We start from the raw sequence: 16,917 nt of genomic DNA on the forward strand, positions 1-16,917 counted from the left end.
TCTTATTGAGAATCTATATTTTTTATTTCATTCCCTCAATATGTCGATGAAGTGCAGACCAAAGTCCACTAATAAACACCATTTTATCAGTGTATCGATTTAAACTATCAATCGCCCATCCGTTGTCATAAACAAACCGTACTCATAACACGATAGTTAGTGTTCTTTTTATTGGTTCTATATTTTTATGGAATTGCTTTCTGTACGGGGTCCGTGCTATATAAACAATAACATAAACTCGACTTTTAATTTACTCATTTTAATGTTAGTCGCAATAACATGATATGCTAACGGTATTGTTACCAATGGTACATTGATAACACTATAATGACATAGTATATTTCATATCAATCTTTACTAATTGAATAGGTTTGGGGGGAAAAAGGAAAGTGTATATATTTCTGAGTTCTTGTCTTATATTCAAGATATAACGGAAAACACCGAGGACAATTAATTTGGAGCCAATTTTAAAATTGTAAGTAAAATTATTCAGAACATGATTGTTAAGAGTAGATATGCAGATAAGAAAAGTCACATACATCAGGCTGAAATTAGAGTACATTTTGTCGTTGAAGTTAAAGAGTTTATTAGTGATTGGAACGTCAGCTAAATTTTGTATCTATTTTAGTAGGAGTGGACGGGTAAAATGCATTTAGGAAAATATGCAAATGTGTTCAAGAAGCGCTTTGTCATAAATCATACGGGTCAAGGAGAATGGAATTAGCTCATATGACGTTGATAAAGACAAATGTATACCAATGATACGGTATATGATAATCATACAGCTAAATGTTAATCATACATTTAGTGTCATTAACATACCAAAACGGTTACTATTCCAAAACTCCCGTGTTAAAGAACGGTTTGTAATACACATGTACTGTCAAGTATGATGTGTATAATACGTTATATGAATAAATATAAAATAAGTTAGATGAATATCACGCACTAAAGGCAACATCTGCTTTAGTTTTGTAATGGCGGTTTTTGCAAGTGCCAAATATGACGGATGATATCTCATTGATACAGATGTGCTATACACGATGGTTGGGTTGAGATTAAAGTCTGCAGATGACTGTATGGATATTTCTTGGCAATTAGCTCTAACATACAACATGCGTTGATCCTACCAAAACAAAAATGTCACGATTCAACATCATGACATTTACTAAAAAATAAGTTGAATAATAAATTATATCTAATCATCATATAGCAAATTGTAAGAAGAACATAAGCATGACATTGACATTTTCAACCCAAATCATTTAACATTCAGCTCGTTTAACTTTACGGCGTAATATCTCATTCATTTGTCCCATCTAAAGCACAGCCGTGTCATTAATGATTAGTAAGAAGTCACACCACTCATTGAAAACAATGTCTACAGGACGGTATAACCTATATTATGATTCAAAGCATACATTTGCAATGCAATTTGACGAAACGATTTCATCTCTAGGCTTCTTTCTGTATAAACTGTTGCAAAATGCTGTCATGCATCATTTCAGATCGCTGGAAATGTCGTTCAGTTGTACAAATTTAGATCGTGAATCTGCCAGTAGTTGCCCGCGATGTATTACTGTGTACCTATCCGTGAACGCTGCCATGGGGTTTCTCTGGAGAATAAAAAAAAGTAGAGCCGATCATGAAATAAGAGACCTGTCTGAGATCCAAAACACAAACTTGTTTGGCAGCGAGTTCCGATTCTTATGTAACCATAGTGTTTTCAACTTATCCATTTGTTCAAAGTTTCATCTTATGTTTCCTTTCAACACGTATTGGTTGAAACAAAGAAGAGTGTCAATTTGATATGCATATGGACTATATATGAGGACTTTGAGCAGTCTTAATATTGCTGTAATAGTTATTGAATTATTACTCTTTTATTTAATTCAAGAGATTTCTGTTTTGTGAGCAAAATGAGATAACTTTGCAGATTACTTACCGCCATTCATCGCGAAATCTAACAAACTTTATAGGAAGTAAACAGAGAAACAAAGATATAACTAGTGGAATATTCAAGTGATGATGAAAGTTCCTAGCGTTAGCAAGACACTACGCTAATAAAACGTACCAAGGCATTACAAACAATCCTTATCACATCATGGTTTTATATAAATTTGTTACTTTCTTTTCAAGTAGTCTTAAAATTAAGTTCATAAAAACTCTGCAAACTTTACCGTTGCTTTTATAAATATATAATATAATATATTTATATTACCGTACTTAGGTGTTAAAGAGATTTGTTGCTTATGGCTATGCTTCTCAACGCGACGATTTTGCCTTCGGAGATACCTATACAGGCAGCCATTTTCTTTCTATGTCCCAATTTTGCAAAATTGCTGAAATAATAACTAAAGTTTTAGATATATTTGTGAATTTAATATTATTTACCTCTGCCTGGTATTGTTCATCGGTTACCATATCACCACCACGTTTTTGCTTTAGTGAAGAAAGTGAAACGAGGAAAATCACCATGATTGTTGTTATTGTCTGAATCGATCACGTTAAGAATTTCATATAACAAATTATATGTTGCATTTATAGCTTAAAATGACAAATGACATGATAAATGACGATATTTTCATTAAAACACTTCCGACACTCAAGCAGTTTAGTAGAAATCATTGCTCACCTTCCATTTTCCGGTTGAATCGAGACGGTACCAAAATGAAATAGGTATCCACAATACTGTTGATGGAAACATAATTGAAATATTATTTTATGTGGATTCGTTCTGACTAAGTGTTTAATGCATAAAGGCTTCTACATAAATGTATCTTAAAAACAACAACAACGTTCAGATCTACTCACACACGGGAATATCTAAATTATTCATTCTTACTGACCGCTGTATAACAACTTTGCTAACTATAATTGTTAATTGTTAATGTTCTTTTTTTTTTATAATTTATCTAGAGTTTGTAACAGTAGAGCATGCACTGACGTACATTAAATATTATATACACATACGAGGAATTATTAGCTTGCATTTACTTCTAATCGTATTGTGTATTTTCTCTCGTAGTTCAGTTTGGTCTTAATTTTCCTCTTTTTTAATTGTTTTTGGTGATACTAAAACACAAGATAAGGATAACAAAGAGAAAATGCCCTGTACCACGAATGTTCTTCTGTTGAAGTTGAGTCAAAATGTAAGTATCTTCGAATCCATCTTCTGGTAGCCAGCAACATTCAAACCTGGAAGAAAATGCAGTTTTGTAAAACATGGATGGTTAAAAAGCGTATGATAGAAAGAACATAAGGGCAGTACCTGTGTATTTCTTACGAGAGCAAACGATATCAAGTTCAAAATGGTAGTGATTGCGACCTTTGCAATTCTAAAGATTACCGTCAGACCTTTACTTATAGCGTAGAAATTCAAACGGGTCTGCCTATAATGATGAGTTGCGAACTTAACTTACTCCACTTTTTTTAGGTCTCTGCAGCAAAGTATGTACTTCAACATGTTCCGCGTTTCTTCAGTAGAGAACTCTCGTCCAATTTCCGTTATTTTAAGGCATTTAATGTAAGTCAATTTGCTAACTTGTAGACCCGACGTTAAATGAATTATTCCTCCTGTCGTGTCCGCGTGATGTAGACAATCTTCAAGATGTAAGCATTTAGTTTGAATCTACGCAGTAAATAAACGTTAACAGTTATGTGAAATTGGTGTTACAGGGTGATATAAAGTTTAATTCACTCACACACTCATTCTGATTTGATTCAAAAGAGGATACAATAAGAAAAAAAGCATGTCCATTACAAGATCAGACGTATTAAAAGTAAATGAATGGCTAATTTATTTATTGCTCAAATCGAAGAATCTTTCGAAATAATTGTGTATGCTTAATGAATGAATAAAATCTAGTCTAATGTACTTACCTCAAGTTTACGCGCGATGTCAATTAACTGTAATGTAGATCTCTGAAGAAGCTTGCTGCTGTCCTTACTTAAGAGAACTGTCTCTAAGCAAAGTTCTTGAACATTTTCTTTAATCTTTTCAATTTCATCTGTTGTTTCAAGCAAGCAAAGAATTGCAAATTTGTCACCATCTTTAAGGCTTTGCAGGTATTTAATAATCCTGGGAGCCACTTCTGGATTAAGCCCACATGCAAATCGATAAACATATTGGAGATTAAACGGGTCTAACCGACCCATCACTTGAGCTAATTCAAAATCTGATATTTGCACTATATATTTGGAAAGGAAAGTCGCAGCATACCATTCACAAAACAGTTTGTGATGGAATCTTACTTCAGTAGTTTCTTGAATATGCTCGGAATCTGAAATACCAGGCTTATCTATGATATTGGTTACATCTTCAGCCACCAAAATACCAATTCTTATAAAGTTTGAATAAACTTCCTCTTCTACTACCGCTAACATTTCTTGTTTGTTCCAAGTTATCTTTTCTTCTACTGCAGACAGCCCATTAAACGCCAGTTCATCCATACTTACATGCGATTTTCCAAATGCACGAATCTTGTCAGTATTATTATTATTATCTTTGTTGTCTTCATGGCCATAAAAGCACGATACAATATACCGGAAGAAGGCAGTAACGGAGTGAAACGTTACTTGGTCATCCCGTTTATAAATTATATGAGCATACATTGAGAAAAACAAAGGTACTACCATAAATTCACCAATAATTGGACTTTCCTCCATACGCTGTTTTATTCGTTCTGCGACATTTGGATCATCTTTAACCGCCTTACGAATATATTCATTCCTCGCGTTCGCATCGAAGCCTAACAATCTAGCAAAGGATGTATTTGGCGCTAGTTCCTTAGGAAGAACATTTGACCTTGTTGTTAATATGACTAAAGAATTTTGAAACATAGATCTTTTTATGATATTACATATATCGGTTTCTTCATTCCGATTAGGAAACTCATCATAACCATCGAAAAAGAAGACGACAGATGGGCTCTTTTGAAGAATCCATTTTACGTCATTGTCGTCTAGGGCGGTGTCCGTCGGAAGCAAAATGTGTTTTATTGCGTGGAATATGGATTTTACACCTTTAAGTCGTCTGAGGCGAAGAAAAATTAGTATGTCTACGTGTTTGAGGGGTGATTTTGAGTTTCCTGTACACCACTCATACACCAACTGAAGAGCAAGAGTTGATTTTCCCTGTCCAGGATCACCTTCTACAACTCGTAAGAATGACGTTATTGGAGATTTTTTCACGACTAGACACTGATAAGATTCAAGAACATTCCAGTTAGGCTGTCCTCTTACTCCAGTCAAAGTCTGAAGCTCCATACAGCCTTCTACAAAAATATCGCCTATGCCAAATATTCCGTCTCGAATGAAAGGAACTGGTCGTATAGTGCTGTACTGGTTTTCGTAAGTTGTTTTCATTTGTTGAATAAACATTGCAATTTTCTCTGAGGGAAGCAACAGAAGAAAATTTGTATTACTTTACCAGCCACCAACGTTTGGTGATGATATCTTAATTACTGTAATGTTGGCTAACTAAATGTTTGTTTGAATGGCATCACAGGATTGCTTAATACTAATAAAGTCAGCAAATGATTTGCTAATTCGGTTATAAATTGAACCAATCTCCTTGGTCGATTGTAAAGCGTGTTTGTAATCGTCTGGAAACAGTTCAGTCTTGTAAGTTTCACAAGATGGTCATTTTGTTTTGTCAAGTGCATGCACTACTGCAACTAAGGACTGTAAACTATAACATTTCCTGAATATGCTAAAAGGGAAACATCACGTGAGTTAAATTGTTAAATAATAATAATTACCAAAGAAAAACAATCATGAATTATTTCCGTTTTTTGTTAAGCTTTTTATCTGTGTCAAAACATTATAATATAAGCAGATGGGTTATTTTGAAACGTGACTGGTATTGTGTCATCGGAATTCATCATCAACGTATAACATTTTCCAATAAAGGAACGGGATTTGTGTTGTTGTACATGCAAAAATCTGCTATAGAATCAAATTGAAGGCAGCTGGAAGAAAAATACATGATGAAATTAATAATACCTGAGACGCCGTTTGTATTGCCGGGCAGCATTGTGTTAAGCTAAAGTTGTAAATATAAAAAAGAAATATTCTTAGAAAAACACTTGGTTTTATTATTATTGCTTTTTCTTGGCTTAAATGTTTATTGATATTAAAGAAAATCGTATAACATACGAATAAATTTAGATGCGATTGTTCCTGAACGGAAAAACATTTAAAAAAAGTTAAAGTATTGAACTTGATTCTTCAAAACCAAAAGCCACATATATTCCTGCAACTTCTCAACCGTTTTAGTACACACGATGGCGCTACAAACAGCGGTTACTACTGACTACTAACATACACGAAATGTTAGCTAATATAATGTTGAAGAGTTCAAGACGTGTCTAGACAAAACATTACTAAATAAGACCAACTTTCGTCCGCTACAATTATCAACGAGATCAATTTAAGTAATAATTCTCAGTGTTTGTTTACTTACTTCAGTTTTTTCGGGGTCTTCTATGCTTGTCCTACTTTTCCTGAAGTAAACTACGTGAGAAAGAAACAAATGAAAGAAAATAAGAACCAAGTTACGAACGATGATGTTATAGTTGTCGACACCAATTGTCATACAATGCAATTTAATCCTGAACAAAATGTAATTCCAATGTTATTGTTAGGTTGCAAGAACACATTTCATGTTTAGCATATCATGAGTGTAAAGTAGTGTTGTAATATAACAATACACTACACATACAAGTCCTGTACATTACCTCTGAATATTACAGCAGCAATAATCAAAATGATAATTACAACTGCAGTAGGAACCAAAATAATCGGTAACAAATGTCCCGGCTTTCCAACCGTTTCAACTGTGGACGGTTGTTGGCTGTGGCGTAGACTGGATGTTGTAGAGATTACAGGGTCTGCATGAATAAAAAAGTAACCAAGTCATTTCTTATAGTAATGCATAAACAGTTTAAGTATGCACAAATTTTTGAGACTTTCTCAATCCTTTTAAGATATGAAAAAATTAATCTAAAAAAAATTCAAAGACTTATGACAATAATGACGACAATGGCGATTACGATATTCATAACGATGGCGATGATCATGTCCAAGACCAGAACCGTTACCATGAAGACAATGAAGACAGTGACGGCGATGAAGGGGGTTATGGATGACATGATTTACAAGAAGGTAATTAACTTATTGTATATCATATAATACAACCTACTTCCGAGGATAAGTAAGTCAAATTCCGTCGACCACTGTGGTATTTCACTGGTTGATCCATCTGTATCACAAACCAACGTCAATCTGGATACATCGTTTGTAATAATCTTGAAAGTAGAAGTTAGCACAACGTCAAATGTGTTGCCTTTCGATACAACTTCTACTTCTTTTTTGGAAAAGGATATGGCAGTTGAATGTTTTGCGTAAAGCGTTCTCCAGCTAAGCGTAACCTTTGGTCGTATTCCATGCAAAGAACATGTTAATATTCCTTCTTGATGAACTTTTAAGACACAATATTGGTCAGCTCTGCAACCATTAATGACAGGATACGCAGGAATTGGATTAACTACAAAGAGAAGAAAAAACAACCCTCTGTCACGAACGCTGGCATGACGTACATTTGGGGTCGTGGACCGGGGGTGGGGTGGGGGGGGGGGGAGGTCGGAGTTACACACAGTGAAATCACAAGTTAATCTCAATTTGAAGCATAGTCGGTCTGGAACTATCACCATGCTCTGACACCCATGAACGTAACAGTAATACAAACAAAGCAAAAACGTGTCTTCCTGTTCCCCACTAAAGGAATTCGGCTCCAATTTTTTTAAATCGGCATTGGTTTGTGACCGACGTATACTTATCACTACATCTACATTTCTAAGATGAAGGTAATGTTCGTCCAGCGAAATGGAATAGCATCGGGGCTTTCTCCCCTTTACCTCGAACGGGGCCTTAAGCTGTAGCTTTCGATGGATTTTACCCTTGGCCCCCACTCGTTACTCTTATACATTCCAGAGATATGTTTCTCTCTGACAACGGATTTAGTGGTTTAAAGTCGCTTGAGACAACACGAAATATTTTCAAATGCTATGCATTCGGGAGAAAGTAATATCCACTCTCACCCATGTATTTTTTTTGTGCTTTAAACTTGCTTGGAATTAACACGACATAATAAAATACTTTCGCTACCAGGAAATTCCCCTCCTAGAAACCTCACTACGACTTGCGATTTATAGTAATTCCTCTTTCTTACATCAAATGCAGCTTCCAGAAAGTTGCCTCCACTACATCCCCCTTCACTCCCCCCCCCCACACTTTTCAACCTCTCCCACCTGTGCTTCTAGTCAATGACAGTGTTCGTTGTAAAATGTGGAAACACTTAGTTGGTTATTCCGATAAGTTGCTCGGCCAGTCATTACAGTCAATCCCAAAGATCTAGTCGGTGTCGAAATTGGTTTACACCTATTGCAAAATGGTGAATGTATACCACTGGATGTGGATAATCTTTCACGCTATTGCTTATAGAAATAAATGTCAAGAAATGAAATTGAAATAGCTGTCAATAACAGCTTACTTACTGTACACATACAGGTGGTACAAAGCAATGTGATCTGTTATACCGTCACTGTAAATACAAGCGTATAGGCCTTCGTGTTGTGTTTGCACGTGTTGTGTAGTTAAAGCACCATTTCCATCAAGCTCAAAGTAGTCCGTGGTAGCATTCTCAAAGTACTTATTGATAAAAATTGCATAACCGAGATTCTCAAATCTGTTGTCATAAAGTCTTCTCCAGATTAGGAAAGATTTCTGCTCTTCAGTACATGTTATTGTCACCACTGCATTTTCCTCAGCAGCGATCTCATTGGTAGTTGTTGTTGTATAGTCCATGCTTCCATGCAATAGTAAAATCGAAGACTCGTTACAATAAAGAAAATGTGATGAATCGTTTGCTTTGCAAACCAAAAGCGACAATGAAGCTGCATCAAAATGATCGTCCATCATCAGTGAAGAAGAGATAAATGTCACATTATCCTTTATAACCGATTTAGCTTGTGTTGTCATGTATTTGTCCCCTGCTTCACTGCGTTTCGTCCAGTAGGGGTCGACTTTTGGTCGTGAATGTATAGAACATTTGACTTCACTTTCACGTTTTATTTCTTGTGTGCACACTTGCTTGTCTTCCCCGCATAAGTTAATGACTGGACATCCGGAAGGTTTGACTGTTAAATATTAGTATATATTGTATTAATATTAGAAAATATAGTGCAAGATATGCTTGTATATATTCGCTTTTTTGATAGACATCATCCCGAGTATTAATGCTATTAGAAATTAACATTATGGTGTTTTATTGAATTCATTCTAAATATAATTTTGGCAATCCGATGATTGTAGCAGAATTTATTGGTCAATTTCTTTACTCTATGGCATGATAAGAAAATTTTGATTCTATGATAAGTGCGATGATTCAACTTTATCCATCGAGGGCACTTTATTATGTTCTCAATTAGATCTATTAAATAAAAAGTATATATTACGTCATATCAAATTTGCGTAACAAGTCATCTGGTACACAACTTATACTGACGAAGGTTTAAATAATAAAGTTTGTATCAATTATTTTCTTATAGGAAACCGACTTAACATATTAACGATACATGTGGTGTGTGGATGTAAAATACAATTAAGCATGTAATAATTGTAAAGTTATTCTCACCTGTAGTAATGACATCTACATGATATGTTATTGGTTCTTCAAATTCTGAATTAAATATCAATACCGCGAATGTTCTCTCGTGTGCCAAGACAATGTTCTCTATTAACAGCGAGCCATCAACATCAACTGCATACATACCGTTGTCACAACCACCACTTGACTGCTCGGCACTTATGCAACTTACAATTGGTTTACCTTGTACAGTGTCCATGGAGTCATACCAATGAATTGCATGGAAACCGATGTCAAATGAGCATTTTATGGTTCCTTTTCGTCCTAATTCAAGATATTGTCTCGGTTCGCAGTCATTGTTAACATCTGCGTCTGCGTGGATAAATATGAAGCAATTGAAGCAAAATAGATCTTTATAATATAGTAATGAAATGTCAATTATATTCATTTTTTATGCTTAGTTTATGAGAATACATTCGATTTAAGGCATTCAACGTACTATAAAACAAACAAGATATAAGGAAAAAAAACTCACTAGAAATTACAAGGACAGCTAGAAGTCCAAGAATACGTAATGTGCTATCCATTGCTGTTGTTCTCTTTGAGGAAACTTGTGTTGATGCAGTCGCTACTTCGTTAGTAAACTACAGTATTCAAAATATTAACAGTCACCTCAAACGCAACAGCGTATTAGGTCTCTAAGTTATCATTCAATAGTTGGAAACCGTTGAACAGACAAGATGGATGTTCTGGAAACTGAACACCTGTGTTCCTATTGGTACATAATTTACACAGATAGCTCCTACTACAACCTGCTGTTTTAACGGTTTCAGTTTTGAAATGATATTGTTATCTAGACTTTGGACTGACAAATAATCAATCTCAGTTACGTATTGACTTTAATATATGTTAAGCAGCACAGAGTGTTTACCTTTCATAACAACTACTAGGCTAGTCGACCACGAATTTTATGTGAACTTTTGGTCGACTTTACTTCAACAAAAATGGATAAAATAATTCATCGTTCACTGTATTAAACCTCAACACGAGTCATGCATCTCTTGAACTTAAACATTGAGGTTTTTTCATTTGGCTGCATGTGAATTTGAACACGCTAAAGAACATAATACAAACCTCCATTAGTACGTATGGGCTATGGATCTATATTATTTGAAAGAGATGACGTCATACTTTGCTTAAAAACAAGATGATGACCCTCACGTGAAAGGCTCAGAAAAATGTTGCTCTGCTTGTGGAATACAACGTCAACATTGTGTAAGTCGGCTACATTTTAAAATGTAATGTCTTCTTACAGTTATGCAAAGAAATCTTTTACGTATACACTTACGTCCCAATGTTTCACAAGGCGGAAAGTTAAGCGGAATGTTATTATGATTACCATGTCAGTCGTACTATAAAATTCACTGCCTTAGAAACGGTACATTACAACATCCATGCATACCAATGCAAACTATCAACGTTACACTAAACGTAGATATTTTTACCACTTTCTTTGAAAGTTGTTTAACAGAATGCCTTACATATATTACATATTCTGATTATGAAAGTTGGGATTAAGGGCCAAGTTAAGATATTGTTGTGCACTTCTAAAGCAATTTCAAGCACAAAAATACATGTCATTATGAGAAATGTATCTTGGAATACATCCTAGAGCCCCGGTGGGGTTCCAGAAGGCCAAGTCAACACCTCGTCAATAGCTGCAGCATTTTATCTTGTTGTCTTAACATTTTCAAGTGCAAAAGCCTATATTTGGTAAAATGAGTTATTCTGAATGCAATTATGTATCTCTTAAATATTATGTCTGGCGTAATTGAAATCTACCTGCCCCTACATTAAATAATACACTTGTTATTCACTCACGGCATTTTTCCTCTGATGCCATAATGATTGGGCTTATAAAGCAGAATGTTGTGGTCGATGGTGTCAAACGCTTTTGAAAGATCAAGAGCAATTCCAATTGAAATCGTATTATTATCTAGGGCATTGGACAACTTGTCAACCGCATCAGCAAGTGCCAGCTCCATTGAGTGTTTAGGCCTGAATCCATATTGACCATTATACAATATGATGTGATTGTTAATGAACTTAAAAATACGATTATATACGGTTCTTTCAAAAATCTTAGAGAAAGTTGACAAAAGAGAAACTTGGTCTATAGCTTTCATATTGTGTTGGGTCACCTTTTTTGTAAATAGGAATAACTTTAGCGATTTTGACCTTATTTGGAACAATCCCATTTGTCAGAGAGCAATTAACAATGTAAACTAGGGATTTGGAAATATATGCAATAACTATTCTAATTAAGCCAGGTTTCATGTCATCAATACCTGCTGATTTATTTGTAGACAAACAAGATAAAGCCACTGTAATGAGTTCTTCCTCGTTTTTCGTGCCATAAAAATTGTATAGGAATCAGGCGTATCGCGGTAAGAATTAGCAGTTGTCCTACTCTGAATAGCTGCAACCAAAGAATGTCCAAAGTCGACAAAGAAACTATTAAAAGCATTTTCAATTTCCTCAGGATCAGTCACTACATTGTCGTCATGATTGAATGCAGTAGGATAAGTTGTCTTATTATTTCATATTCAAGATATTGTTAAATACAGACCATGTTTTCTTAATGTCATATCTGCTATCATTAAACTTTTCAGTAAAATATCTTTTTTTTTAGAGATACGTATGATGTGGTTTTACTTGTTACGATAATTGCGATAGGTCGTTACAATGACGCTAGATGGATACTTTAGAGATTTATTTTAAAGTTTGTTTTTGGTTACTGACTGGAGAATACCACTACTTATCCACGGGTGTCGCATTTTGCGGCGTTTGAAGTTGGTAATGTAGATAGACAGAAACAAATATCATAAACATCTTCACAGTAGCAGTAAATTATCGTAGGATGAATTTGGATTATTGTCATTATAAATATGGGCCCAGCTAATATCACTCATCACTGTGATACAATAATCGATGTTGGCCTTGGAGTAGTTTCTAGTGAAGTTACCATTCTGGTAGTTCGCAAACTTACAAAATAAGAATATGGGGAAATGGTCACTGATGTCGGTGATTAGCACCCCAGGTAACAAAGAAGCGCTTACATTGGTAATGATGTTATTGATTAAAGAAACACACTCATATTTTACTTAGGCGTAGGCTTAGTAATACAAAGAAGAAAGTTACTTATGAAAAGCATGTTCAGTATATCGGAGGAATTTTCCTTCCGTAGATCGATGTTAAAGTCACCCATCATATAGCCATGCATATAGCCAAGCAGTAATTGTATCCCTGATATGAATATGATTGTTAAACTCCTTCAGAGAACCATGGTGAGGTATGTAACCTATTTCTACAATGACTTGCTTACCACTTAACCAGGGCGGGTCTGTCATTTCGATAAAAGCACTTTCGATTGCTTCCTTAAAAGCAGAGATCTCATTGCGCTTAGTAAATTGTACTTTATTAGTAATAAAAAGACTCATCCGCCTATTTTATGAGTCATATGACTCTCTACTAATGTGGAACCGTTAAAGTGGACAAATGGAGATAAACTATCTCTGAACCAGGTTTCCGAGAACCCAAGTACTGTAAACTAATGGTGTAAAAGATAGGAAGTTAGAGATAGGATCAACATTTTTGTTCGGACTCCGACTATTCAAATGTAAGAGTGAATGTTTTTTTATTGTTTAGTTAATTGAAATTGTCGATTTTGTAGTACTTACAGTGAGTAGAGAAATTTGAATCACCGATGTACAGATCGGGAAGATTTACGGTAAGATCGAAAGGATTCCTGTGTTGTGAATGATTGACATTGAACAAGTCAAGAAAATCAGGATTGTTGGTTACCATACTAAAAGGAAAATCAACATTACAGTACTCACAGGTCCACAACCTCGAAGAACAATCATAGTTAATAATACATGCAATATGAGAAGAAACCCCACATTTTTGACAGCTTAGACGATTAGAAGAACTTAGAGTGGTTTTAAATTTACAGCAATGGAGTGACATAGATGAAATAAAGAGGTAAAGAACTAAAAGGAAAACAAGTGTGGAGTAAATAATTTTATTGGATCACCTTTGGTTTAAACGGTATTTTCAGCAGGAACCTGCTGGTAAACTACAATTTCTGAAGGTCGTTGATGCCCAAGATTCGCTTGGTGAATTCCGTACCATTTTTGTTAATTAGGGAGATGTTTTTGTCATCGTGTGACCAGGTGGACTTCACATAAGAGTGGGCTTCTCTTTACTGGAGCAGCTCTTGGTTGGTTTTGGTTTAATCGTCTTTGATTATAACGGTGGTTCCTTTGAGTTTACGTCGGCTTTTTATGCAGCTGCTTCTAGCTTCATATTTGGTGAATTTTACTATGAACGCCCTTGGGTTTCCTTAATCTGTTTCCCAATGCGGTGCGACCGATCGGTTTCGGATCGGTGCAGATCTACACCTAGTTTCTTCGATGCAATGTCTCTTATAACTTGGTCTGTATTTTCGCTAGGCTTTTCTCCCATTCCGAAGAAGCGGAGGCAGTTTGGTCTTGAGTACTGCTCTACATCATTGGTCTCCTTAAGCGCCCGGTTGCACTTAGGTTCGAGAGAGGAAATTTGTCTTGAAGTTTCTTCATTTTTGCTTCTGTCTGATCGTTTGCAACCTCAATTTCATGAATCTTGCCTGAGTTGCTTTCTATCCGTGTAAGAATTTCATCCATTTTCTTTGAGAAAGCCTTGTATATACATTTCTTTAGCTTGGCTTTAAATTCCTCACTGTTGAATACCTGGTTTATCACCATTGAAACAAGTTCTGTTGTGTCCTTTGTTTGAGATCGCAGAGCAACGCTAGAGTTTATAGTTATTGATCGATGGGGTGAAGTAGATGAGTATAATGCTATGTGTGGCTTGGACTAACGCCGATGTATGATTAGGCTTTGCTAGGATGGATAGACAGTTTCGCTACCCTGTACTAGATATAATTGAGGTTAAATACAGATACGTAGATACCTTCAAACTCTGTGATGTTTAGGTTTCTTCGATTTTTTATATCCAAGTCTTCCAAAGGGTGATTCGTCAGTGTCCAATGCTACATGGTTGTTTTAAGTTAGATGTTTAGCAAAAGTTGTAAACAACACTGTTGTAGTTGAAGTTGAAGTCAGTCTGGTTATTGATTGTACAATGGAACGTTAATGGGGTGGCTCAAGCTTTCAAACAGCCCTGTTGTCGAAATTAATAACTCATTCCGCCACGTGGTGTACTTTGGATGAAAAATGTATTCGTAATATGTTGGAAAATAGCTCAACCATAAAGTGCTTTTCAGAGAGTTGTGATTTTAAACATTTATTCACCAACATAATATCCACCATTGTTTTGCAACATTGGTACTAAATATGCTATCCATCTCATACCCCTAGAGGTACTAACCTGAAACTTGGCGGGTTGATCTGAATTAATGTAGGGTACCATCGGGTGGCACACTAAATTGGGGTGAACTAACCCTTTCTGAAGTGGAGGATAATTAACATAGGTGTGCATGTGCGGTTGTGTATGTTTGTGGACAGAATAGTGTGTTACGAACTCCTACTTGATCGTATGACTGATATACTTCAAACTTGGTAAGTGTTTGCACAAGTATGGGATGAAGGGTTTACGTGTCTTGTTCTGTCACAGTGTCAAGCTTCAGAGGTCACAGGTCAAATAGCCAAAGACAGCAGTTTGGCCCTTATGCGCATACAAATGGCCGAACCCTCAACCCATGTGGTATCAACACACTCTGCACGTTTACATAGCATGATTTAATATAAAAGGCCAAAGGTCAGGTGATCAAATTTGCTCCAAAGTGAAACTTCGCCAAGTTTGTGCGAAAAAGCTCCTTTATTATAAGGCAGTTGGGAAGTGATTTTAGCGCATATGACTTATGTCGTCATAGGTTCAAAGTTCCTACGTCAAAATTCAAATAACCAAAACTGTATTCATATGAACTTTACCAAAGACTATATGTCTACATTGTATCGATTAAAGTAAAACGCAAATTATCTAGTGGTAAAAAAAGGTCAAATGTAAAGCTTTCCCAAACTAGTGCACTTACCAAAATGACTTAAATGTGTAGTTTACTAATATGAATTTCAAGTCAATGGTTACCGGTACCTACATCAAAATTTCTGGAAAATTTAAATTAATTTTAATAGGATTGCCTAGTACTTGTTAAATTAGTTTTATTTTATATTTATCAATTGTATTATCTCAACCCTTCCATTGTTACTTCAAAATGTTGACACTTTATCTAAAAAAAATTATTCTTTTATTTAGTTTTTGCAAGCATTCAACCCACTATTCATTTCTCCCAAGGATGAAGTCAAAGCCGCGTATGTGATATTATTGCCACAGCATGTTTAACATTGCTGTCAAACGACACACAAATTTCTAAATTTTAAATTATGGATAAACTGATGCTTCCAAAAAATCAGTAGTTAATATCAACCCCAACATATAATACAAACTACACATCCGCAATTTGCAGCGATTTTCTTGTTTCTTATATCATTCCTACGGATGCAATGATCATGGAAATATGATATTTTGGTAGCATACCCCTATAAAAAAGACTCTTTGACTTACATACTAAATCATAAAAGTATAGTGGCCCCTAAGTCTAGATAGAACTTCTCACTCCCCGTCATCGGATAGCTGGCAAGTTGGCCATTCATTGAACCATCATTTTTCCGTATCCTTACCGCGCAGAGTTTTTGCTACGAGAGCCTGAAGTTCTCGTCACTTGTAAACAAACCTCCTTACTCAGTAGTGAACAAGGTTTTTACGCCTCATCTTTGGAGGGCTAAAGTGGACTCAAATTGCCCCAATTTACCCAATAGTTGCACCTCATATACTTCTATTATCGCTCTTTAAAACATCTAAGCCACAAAACCATACCCTGATTGATAACACATCTACACAGATGTTTTCCTACTGCCTTTTAGCACTTTTTCTGAAAGAGAAACTAGGGGCGGATTGATATAGACGCTTAGAGGAGTATGTCACCTTGTAGCCACTCGATTGCTGTTTTATAGGGCTTTATTGTGCATGTGTGTACATGTGTACGTGTGCGCTTAACACACCTCAAAACCGCAAGGTCGAAAGTAATCAAACCCTGGATGTATGCATTGGCATGAGATGTACTGAAAACGTGTCTTGCTACGCCAAAGCTTCAAAGGACAGCGGCCAAAGGTCAAATAACTAAACCAGTCTTTCGGCCAATACGCCCC

General features: G+C 35.6%; 1 protein-coding gene across 1 annotated transcript; it reads right to left on the reverse strand.

Moving 5' to 3' along the window:
* Nucleotides 1–10,497, reverse strand: LOC139977602 (uncharacterized). The gene is made up of 14 exons (XM_071987012.1): nt 10,185–10,497; nt 9,698–10,021; nt 8,559–9,200; nt 7,205–7,549; nt 6,741–6,893; nt 6,467–6,516; nt 6,007–6,046; nt 3,883–5,393; nt 3,423–3,631; nt 3,119–3,198; nt 2,636–2,691; nt 2,395–2,442; nt 1,946–1,971; nt 1–1,616 (listed from the first exon to the last, which is right to left on the reverse strand). The coding sequence occupies exons 1-14, from the start codon at nt 10,234–10,236 to the stop codon at nt 1,577–1,579; spliced, it is 3,576 nt and encodes a 1,191-aa protein (XP_071843113.1). The 5' UTR covers nt 10,237–10,497; the 3' UTR covers nt 1–1,576.
* Between the last annotated feature and the right edge of the window lie 6,420 nt (nt 10,498–16,917).

This window comes from Apostichopus japonicus, chromosome 12 (assembly GCF_037975245.1).
Source record: "Apostichopus japonicus isolate 1M-3 chromosome 12, ASM3797524v1, whole genome shotgun sequence".
In the NCBI taxonomy this organism is placed as follows: Eukaryota; Metazoa; Echinodermata; class Holothuroidea; order Aspidochirotida; family Stichopodidae; genus Apostichopus; species Apostichopus japonicus.